General features: G+C 25.4%; 1 protein-coding gene across 1 annotated transcript in view; it reads right to left on the bottom strand.

Annotated features, from left to right (window-relative positions):
- Window positions 1–3447: 3447 nt before the first annotated feature.
- LOC136071852 (vacuolar protein sorting-associated protein 11 homolog) overlaps window positions 3448–11386 on the bottom strand; it is a 138414-nt gene continuing 130475 nt past the window's right edge. The window contains exons 36-37 of the mRNA XM_065797352.1: window positions 5051–5116; window positions 3448–3763 (exon numbers count right to left, since the gene is read on the bottom strand). Of these exons, the coding sequence (XP_065653424.1) occupies window positions 3701–3763; window positions 5051–5116 (129 nt within the window). The 3' untranslated portion in view covers window positions 3448–3700. The remainder of the gene's footprint in view (window positions 3764–5050; window positions 5117–11386) is intronic.

Here is an 11386-nt window from a genome sequence, read left to right as displayed (position 1 = left end):
CAGCATAAATAATTTTGTTTTAAAAATTTTGATTATTTATTTGGTTGAAACATTCATACCTCCAAATGGTATTTTGCAACAAATCGATTTCTGATTTAAACCTTGCTTCAAATATGTTAAAGACAGTTGTGTTTGCTTTTGCATTAGGTTTCTCTACGTTTACTACTTGGTAACACATTTTGAACGAGCCACCTCCATGGTCGCCTCCTATTTTTATATGGATTTCATTGCCTTTAATCTTTTTGTTCAATAGTAGGTTGTTGCTCAAGTATACTATAGAAAATTAAATTTTAGAACTGATTTTTTTCTTTATATTGAATGTGTGCCAAATAAACTTAGTTTTGTATTTTTTTTGTAGTATTATATGTAAACCTTCCAATTCAGAAATATTTACAGAAAGATATAATATAAGTATTTTTATAAACAAGATTTGTCTTTACCTGTCTAATCTATTTAGCACATTTATTATATGTACTTGCAGATTATCAATATAAACACATGGCAATTCTTTTATTTCAAAAGAACCTTTGGACTCCTTTTTTTTAACCATAAATGGAGCTTTTTCAATTATAAGATCATCACATAACCATTTCTTAGCCACGCATCATTATTGTGCGTTTGAAGCACAAATAAAGTTCTTGGTTTTGAACCACCTAAAACAATAATGCATTTGATTTTTTGAAAAGGTTGTAATTTTTATTAAATTTATTTTTTCTAGATTTTTATACAATAATTTTAAATTGTTTACCTAGATAATATTTTCATGTTGGCATAAGTACTGCTCATGTTTTCTTTTAAACTATTATTTCTTCAGCTGATATTTTGGTTTTTGAAATATTTGAATTACTTAGACTGATTTCTTGTTCATTTTCATTGAACTATTTCAAAAGAGTAGTGATTTGCTTGATTTTTGACCTAATGCTTTCACCACACGTTGTGCTTATGTAATCGTTTAACTGTGATTGTCGTTTGCAAACTGTTCTTAAAGTCACATCTTTACTTTCTTTATAGGCTTTTGGTGTTGATGTGAAGCATAAAGGCTAAAATACTATGTAACTTATGACAGTTTTTTAAAATAACTGGAAACACAAAGATGTACATGTGGGTTGAAGTTTTGGTTTATATATTATTATAGTTTATTAACATACAACTCGAGGAATTTTGTAATTTCAATTTTATATTTCTTTGTTTTTACTAAAATAATCTTACCCTTGGTCCATCCATCTGAAATTCTACTACATTGGATGTTGTTTGCAACCTTTTTTGTTTAATAATATAAAGTGCAACAGCATCAATATCCCTTGTGATAACACTTATTGAATCCAATGCAAATATATCTGATAGACTTGTTTGTGATGATGATGTTGACAAGGTTGTGAAATTGGTATTGGAGTCTGACAAATGTTTTGATGATTCATGCGTTCTGGCAGTTGTGACACTTAAAATAATCTAACACAACATAGCTTACATTCTTCTGGAGTATTATTTACTATTTTAATAATATTGCTAGAGGTGGTTAATCCATTAATTGAAATTGAAAAGGAGCATTTAGGATATTTTGTTTAAGATAATAGTTTATTATTGATAAGTGGTAATATACATGGTGCACAAAACGAATGCAGACAGTTTTTTAAAATAACTGGTTTATACATAATACCATTACAAATATAACAGACACAAAGATGTACATGTGGGTTGAAGTTTTGGTTAATGTCTTGTAGTTTCAGATTTAAAGTTGGTAAAGGTGAAAGTTTAGCTTGTATGTTATTTATTGCTTGTGGAGTCTAAATTTCTTCATTGTTGTATACTGTTTTTAAACTTAAAAAAGTAACCAAAGTCTACTTTTTTTTTTAATATATAGATAAACTCTTCTAGTTTTAAAATATATTAGGTTTTAGGCCAAAAAATGTAAATAAGCGCTTAATTATCCGGTTTTAATAATATACATAGCCATAAAATAAAGTCTGAGTTTCCCGCGTATTTTGAGATACTAAAATTTAAAAATTTAAATGTGAAAAAATACCCAGCGCCATATTTAAATCAATTTAAATAATGGGATATCAATTATACATCTTTTAGCAAAGCTAGGAACTACTTTTTAAGGATATGGTTAAAAAAAATTACTAAATAAAAACAAAACAACGATATTTTTTTTAAAATAAGTTGGGCATGCGCTATACAAAATGACGCGTTGTTCAATATAAAACCACCATGTAACCCATTAATAGTTTTGCCATTTTTAGACAATTCTGGCTCACTGTGCGATGTGTTGAATGTGCCAGGCATGGTATGGAAATAAATGCATGGTACAAAAAAACACTTCTTGTTTTGTGAAATATCACAAATATATACAGTAAACAGAATGAAATCTTCTTGATGGATATTTCAAAATATTATTTCAAAATTATTTCAAAATAACATAGATTTGAAGACTTAACAATTTTTGACGTAAAAAAAAACTGCATATAATAATCACTAGGTAGGAAAATTTTGCAAAGGATTTAATATTCTATTAGTAGACTGGTAAATTACACTTATTTGAGGTTAAAATGAATAAAAGCACACTTGTTATATGTGACTACCATATGGGACAAATATAATTCATTGGTTCACTTAAAGACCATAAGGACATATTTGTCCGGTCTTACATCTCGGATATATTCGTTTTTCAGATATTAGAATTATTATTACTGGGCTTAATTTCGGTTAATTTATTTGTTAATTTCAATAAAAAAAAAATCTTTACCAGCAATTTTAAGCGTTTTACCAAATGATGAATTTAAAGGTTATTTACACTTTTAAATGGATTTTTAAAACAGCAAACCATAAAAGAGTGAGCAGCAAAACATATATAATTGGTTTCTTTTTTAAAAACAAACATGAATAACCAGTTCTTCTTTAAAAATAACCGAAAATAATAACTGCCCAGCCATAATAACTGTAATAACCGAAAACCGATTATATCTGAATAACTGAGATGCCAACCACTTATGTCTTCAATTAATAAACAATGTTAATTTTAAAAATTAAATCTTATGCAATTCATAGCAACATTTTTAATATCTAGGTTATGCTGTTAATAGCTTCATGTTCAATATCAAAGGTATTGTTATATTTTTATTCGAATCTTTACTTTTGGTATGTTTGATTTAAAAAAATGTAGGACCTGACAAGTTTGCACTAACAAATTCTCTTGACTAAAATGCTCATTACTAGTTCACTCCAGCTTGATTGAAGCAAAATAAAATATGTTTATATAAATTATAACACATCTTACATATAGTTTTTAGAGCACAACAAAAGATGATTTCTGAGCTTAAAATTTTTTTTTGACAATATAGCAAAGAGTGAAGAAGTTAGATTAAGGTCTAAATATAAGGTGTTTGGACTTCGTACAGATGTAATCGGTACTGCAATGCTTACTAATGTTGAAATAACAACATGAGATTATAATAAGTTGTTTCTTGACTGTGTTAATGTTTTCAAAATTGGCACAAACCCAAAAAAATGTTAATATAATAAAAACAAAAAACACAAATTTTTTATACCATAAATGATATATTATTGAGAATTAATGATATAAAGATTAATAAAATATCAACTCTCATTCTAGATTTATACTTTAAGTTAAAAAAAATGATTTATAAAAATATAAATTAAAAAAAATAAAAAATTACAACATTTAATTGATTTTGGTACCCTAGTCTGAAATATTATTTTGAAGAATTGGTAGTTGCGTTTTCATATCGGTATATATTGTGACCTAACATAAACCAAACAATAAAACTCATTAGCAAATAACTTGACATTTAAATAATTCAAAAAATATATAAATTCTTTATAATATTTCCTAACATTTTTATAACATATAACATTTTTTTATAAAAAAAATTCAAAGCATAGGAGAACATGACGACCAACCGTTACCTCCAAAATAAAACTAAATATAACTGTAGCTGAGAGGGAAGTAGATTGTATTTACTAAATTTATTTATGCTTCTTTTTTTAATTTTATTTTTGCAATAGAAGTTTAGTATTAAAAAAGTTTTTTCTACGTTAAAAAAAAAAATTTAATTTTTGTTTGGCATGATTTATTTAACCAATAAATCAACAGCTATAGGTAAGCGAGAAGTTTTTATTTAGTTTGATCTAACTGGAAGTATTAAGCTATAATAACTTGATTAGGTATAGTTGTAATCACTTTAAAGATTATACTAGCCTGGGGCAAGATGACGGAAAAGTCATATTGCCCCATGATAACGCAGACATCACGACACATGTTTTACTTTAAATGTTGCCTCTTTTTTTGGATAAGAGGCAACATATGGATTACGTGATTTAGGGTTAATAACTTTATTTTATAATTAATGTGTTATAAAATATTTAACACATTAAGTTTAAAGTAAATACATACACAGATATATATATATATATATATATATATATATATATATATATATATATATATATATATATATATATATACAGTGCTCAAAATGAGGCAGGATGCGATCCCATCACTTTGCCACTTATCTAGATGTAGAGGTTCCAATGGAAACAGGACAATGCAAAATATGTCTCTAGCTATTGAAGTATACAGTTTTAACTATTGCAGCAAAAACGAAGCTGATATAAATTTTGGAGTTCCTTAAGCAACCTAAGCATCTACAAAAAACGTACGCAGTAAAACCATAGATTTAAGAAAATTATTATTTCAAAGACTCCTTCTCTGCGTACGTACGCATTATTTATTACAAAACAATAGGTACACTTCTCTATGTACGTACGCATTATTTACTACATAATAAAGGAATTTTCTCCTTTCCCAATCTAAAATATTTTAAACATTAAAAACAAAAAAACTTCAACTACATTTAGTTTACGCAAAATGGCTACATATTGTAAATAAAAAGACTATATACACTATTTTTAAGAGTACTATGTTTATAAATTTTCTACCTTAAGTTTGATTTTACTTTTTTTATGTGTCAAAGAATACATAATAAAATAATTTATATAGCATTAGTTGTTTTTGTAAAAACAGACAAACCTTCTTAAAAACTCCGCGACCAAAATAATCAGCAACAACAGAAAAACCATCGCTTGATCGTTCCAACTAACAAAATTAAAAAAAAACAATAAAAATGTTTATTCGAATTTTGTGTAATACTTTTACAAATGGTTATGTATAGTAAACTAAACAAATTATATATAAAGTTAATTACCACTTAACTGACAGAACAAAAAATTTTATTATTTTTTGTTCCTGGCTGTAGGATGGTTTTTAAAAATAAGTAGTAAATTTTTAAAGATGTCAAAGAAATAAACTTTATCTAAGGATCCCACCCTCACAGACACACACAAAATTTATCAGATACATTTGTCTAGTCAAATGGAATTAACTAATTATGTTGAGCAATAATAAACTAATAAAAACTGTATTAAATAATTTGCTTATCTACTTTTTTTATCAAACAGCATCATTTTATTTAGCTACTTATAATCAAAAAATCTTATTTTAAATATCATTATTTTTAAATATCATTTTCAACTAAAATAACTACTTATGTTGCTGACTATGTTAGTGGTTCAAAAAATTAACAATTTCAAAAAATATCTTTTGGCACCCCTTTAATGTGTTCTTTGTAACAAAATAAATTTAAAACTATTTCAAAAACAAAAATTATTTTTAAAGGTTACTCAAGACTCTTGAACAACTAACAGGTCCTTAATATTATAAAAAAGTTTATCAAAAATAGATTAAGCCTGGGTCTCAAATGAAGCGAAATTATAAAATTCATTTTACATGAAAAAGTTATGGGCTTGTTATATAAGAAAACTCTATGTTTAAACACTTGCTCTCCGAGTTGGTCAACATCAGAAGTACAAAGAAACTTTGCAGTTACAAAATACCAAACAAAGATATGTAGAAAGACTTTTAACATTAAATGATTATTAGCTATTAGGATTATTGTAAAAAGGTACCTACAAATTTAAAAGATTCTTTTAAAACGTTTTATGACTGAAGTACTTTTTTTTGTTGAACTATAACTGGAAAAAAAAATTATTCAAGTGAAAGTTGTGTATATTCATGTACACACACACATAATGCATGAAAAAATGCTTTTGTTCACACAGAAAAAATGCTTTTGTTCAGTTTTGTTTTGTTCACACACACAGAAAAAATGCTTTTGTTCAGTTTAAAAGGACTATATGCATTAGATAAAAAAAAAATAAAACAAACAAAAAAGAAAAAACATAAATTCAAATAAGCCTCAACAATTTTTTCTTTTTTTTCAAAAGGTTTAAAAGGTATATGTTTTACATTGGTTGTGCAAGACAGTACAAAAATTGTAAAATTTTTTTACAACCTATGCAAACTAGTAAGCAAGTTTGACCTTAAAGCTGAATAGTACTTTATTGCAAGAACACATGTAAAATTACCATGCTATATTTTCAGCATAGACATTTTTGAAACATTTAGCAGCTTCACAAGCTTGCTCTAGTTCTGGTAGAAACAAAAAAGGCTCTTTAATTGCAAAAATATAAACATTAATGCAACCCACATTTTAAGCATCGAGAGAAGTTTATAAAACTATTTGCTGAATAAAATCTTTCATTACGTGTACAGTATACAATCTACCTATGTTATGTAAGTTTGATGAAGAGCCGTTTTCCCTCATTTTTTGAAAATTTTTTTAAAATATATAACCCAATTTTTTTGATTATTCCCTGATTATTTGTAGATATCTGAATTTCCCGACTTTTCCCTGTTATCTCTGATTTTCTAGATCTGGCAGACACCATGTAATACAACTACTAACTACTAATCAAAAAAATCTATAATTTCATAGAAACATTTATTAAGAAAAACAAAATTCGTTTATAATATAGTAATTTTTTTATTTGAATTTTTTAAATGTTTAGAGTAAACATATATATGTATATATATATATATATATATATATATATATATATATATATATATATATATATATATATATATATATATATACATATATGTATATATGTATATATGTATATATATATATATGTATATATATATATAAATATATATATATAAATATATATATATATATATATATATATATATATATATATATATATATATATATATATATATATATATATATATATATATATATAAATATATATATATATATATATATATATATAACCAGGAGTTTACTGTATATATATATTATATATATAAAGTAAACTCCCGGTTATTCGAACCTTCTTGGGGAATTAGAATTTACTTTGAATAACCGAAAGTTTGAATAACTGAAAAACTTCTTTTAAGTGATCTATTTCAAGTTACAATCAAAAAAATTTTAATAGAAGAAGAGATTAAAAAAGAAGAAAAACTTTGAAATAATATGCTGTTCAAGTCTTTACTTTCTAAAAAAACAAATTTAAAATAAAAAAATAAAATCTTTACAATTTATAAAAAAAATTTATCAACAGAATCATGCTTTCCAAAACTTAACTTTTGTCTCTAAGCTCTAAATTGACTGACTCTTTACGTTTATGTGTTTTGAGGAACACTAAACTTTTTGGCATTCTTTATTTTTTCAACATTCTTTTTAGTTTGACATTTTACCAACTTTTAAAAGCAAGGTATTTGTCTTTAATTGATAATTTGAGATTTCTGCTAAATTTTTGCTATAAAATTTGCGTGAAACAAAGAGAGTTTATTAAAAAATGGTGGTTAATTGACCTGACAACCCCCACGGTACGGGCATGGTACTGACAACCCCCACGGTACGGGCATGGTACTGCCTTCTTTGGCATACACGTCATGTTAAAATTTTCATTGCACAACGTTTAATGTGTTCAATTTTTTTTTTTTTTTTTTTTTTTTTTTATATTTCGATAACCTTATTTTTTTTACATATATACATACATATACTTTAACTACATTCGATTAAGTTATATTTCAAAATGCAATGCAATGATATCTTGAGCTGAAGGAAAACTTCGAATAACTGACAGGGTAATTGATAAGGGAACAAAAAATTATTTCGAAAAAACGAAATTTCGAACAACTGCTGGATTTTTGCATGAGTTTGTTAAAAAAAATTCACAGGGAATTTGAATAAGCTGGAAATTCAAATAAGTGCCAGTTCAAACAACCGGGAGTTTACTATATATATATATATATATATATATATATATATATATATATATATATATATATATATATATATATATCTATATATATATAATATATATATATATATATATATATATATATATATATATATATATCTATATCTATATATATATATATCTATATATATATATCTATATATATATCTATATATATATATATATATATCTATATATATATATATATATATATATATATATATATATATATATATATATATATATATATATATATATATATAATATATATATAATATATATATATCTATATCTATATATATATATATATAATATATCTATATATATCTATATATATATATATGTATATATATATATATATGTATATATATATATCTATATATATTATATATATATATATTATATATATATATATATATATATATATATATATATATATATATATATATATATATATATATATATATATATATATATATATATATATATATATATATGTATATATATATATAGATCTATAGTTTGTTGTCTTTGGGAAGAGCGGAAGGAAAAAAGTGATTCTTACGCCAACACATACGTCACTTTTAATTACTTTTGACCTTCGTCCAACATTTTCGTGTTGGACAAAAGCCAAAACCGTTAATTTAATTACAAATTAATTGTTATATAAAAAAACCACAAAAACGCAAATTTAATTGACCAGAATGTTTTTAACAATATAAACAATGTTTTCATTTTTATTTTTTTTAATAAAATGTTTTTATTTTTATTATTTTTAATAAAATGTTTTTATTTTTATTTTTTTTACTGTAAATCATGCGCGGAGTGTTGCTACATCGACTATCTTATAGCCTGACTCACAAGGGAGTGCTGCTACATCAACTGACAAATAGCCTGACTCACAAGGGAGTGCTGCTACATCGACTGACAAATAGCCTGACTCGCAAGGGAGTGCTGCTACATCGACTGACAAATAGCCTGACCCGCAAGGGAGTGCTGCTACATCGACTGAGGGTTTGGTTGGGGCAGGCAGTCTATCATTATTAAAAAAAAAAAAATTCCGGTCTTGCATTTTAATTTTTACTTTTTGTCAACAAAATATGGAAAAAACTTTCGGACAGCATCTAAGGGTTCTATATATATATATATATATATATATATATATATATATATATATATATATATATATATATATATATATATATATATATATATATATATATATATATATATTAGTAAATAGATCACTAATCACTATTAGTAAATAGATCACTAATCAATTTCTATTAATTTTACACACTGTTTCATTAATAAAGACTTATCAGAAAAACTCTTCTTTATTTCCAGTAACTTCTGAGGTACCTCAGGGTTCTATTCTTGGTCCTGTTTTGTTCCTTATTTACATTAATCTTCCTGACAACCTTACATCTAAAGTAATTTTTTTTGCCGATGACTCAACTTAATACTCCTGTCTTGACAAAAAGTTATTTCTTTTCGATTTGCATTGAACAGACAACCAATCTTGAATCTGATCTCACTTTTGTAACAGATTGGGGCTCACAGTGGTTTGTAAATTTTAACTCTATTAAAAATCAGTTATTTACTGCAAATAACAATCAGAATACTGTTGACATTCCTATATTAATGAATTGCAACCCTCTCACTGAGTCCTCTTCTTTACCTCTTGAGTTATTGTTTACTGATCTTTTATGGAAACCATATATAAAATCAATTGTTAAATTAGCATCTGCTATGGTTGCTTCTCTTTATCATGCTTGCCATTTTCTCTCTCCTGATTCCAATACTGTTGTCATATTTGGGCTGGTTCTTCTAATGATGTTCTTTCTCTTAGACAAAGTCCAAAAACACATTGTAAACGTATTTGGACCCACTCTTTATGCTAAATTTGAGCCTCTTTCTCATTGTCGTAAAGTTGCATCTCTTTCTCTTTTCTAAAAATAACATCATAGTGTCTACTCAAAGGAGCTATCATCTCTAGTTCCATCAACTAAAACTCATTCTCGGTTAACTTGTCATTCAGCAAAGTCTCATTCTTTAACTGCATCTGTTCCTGCAAGCTCTAAAAACTTTTACTTCTCTAATTTTTTTCCTTGCACTTCAATCCTTTAAAACTCTTTCCCATCTTCATGTTTTCCTTTTTTATATATAATCAATCTTCAACTTTTTAAGTCTTCTGTCAACCATTTCCTTACTCTATAACTCTAATCTTTTCATCTAGTTACTCTTAACTTAACAGTGGAGGCTTGTTGGGAGTGATTCAAAGTAAAATAATTAAAAATAGAGTGTATATATATATATATATATATATATATATATATATATATATATATATATATATATTTATATATATATATATATATATATATATATATATATATATATATATATATATATATATATATATATATATGTTTACTCTGAATATTTATAAAATTAAAATAAATAAATTATTATATTTTAAAAGAATTTTGTTTTTCTTAATAAATGTTATGTTTTTATGGAATTATAGATTATTCTGAATATCATCTGTAATGTAGTCACTATGATGAAGTTTCATACGCTCAATCAATAAACTAAAGAGAAAGGTCAAAACTCTATTTGGCAGTATATTTGCTGGGAGGGAACTTTCAACAGTGTTTGCCATTAAAAAAAGTGTTAGTAGAGTCTACCATAAAGTAAAAAATTAGTTAGCCTGATATTTAACAGCATTGATTGACGCAAAATATGTGGGCATCGTGTCAAGAATTTACAGACTGGCCAATTCAACTTGGTAATTGCATGTTAGCCAATTATCTTTCATTTGGAATAGATGTAGTGGAAATATCAACTGACTTTATAATTGAAGATTAGAAACACTTGATCACTAATTGTTTGTGAATCAAAAAATATTAGTTAAGAGACAACTGAAAACTTGTCCAATTCTGCTACTCTTTGCCCCAAGAATGGCAGCTGTCTTGAGATAAATAATCCATCATCAATCAAATGCCTGGAGAACTCATAGAGTTCAAAAGTATAAACTCTATCAAGTCTGATAAGTAGATTACTGCCAAAATTCAGTGTTTAGAAAATTTAAATAATAAACCAGGAATAATTAATTAATTTAACTAACTGAATTATCTACCCATGAAGCCAAACAATATTCACAAACAATTTTAGAATTATCTACCTATGAAGTCAAACAATTTTGCTAAAT

Source organism: Hydra vulgaris, chromosome 05 (assembly GCF_038396675.1).
Source record: "Hydra vulgaris chromosome 05, alternate assembly HydraT2T_AEP".
Classification (NCBI taxonomy): domain Eukaryota; kingdom Metazoa; phylum Cnidaria; class Hydrozoa; order Anthoathecata; family Hydridae; genus Hydra; species Hydra vulgaris.
The sequence above is the reverse complement of the archived record's forward strand: the minus strand, read 5'-3'. Positions and strand labels throughout refer to the sequence as shown.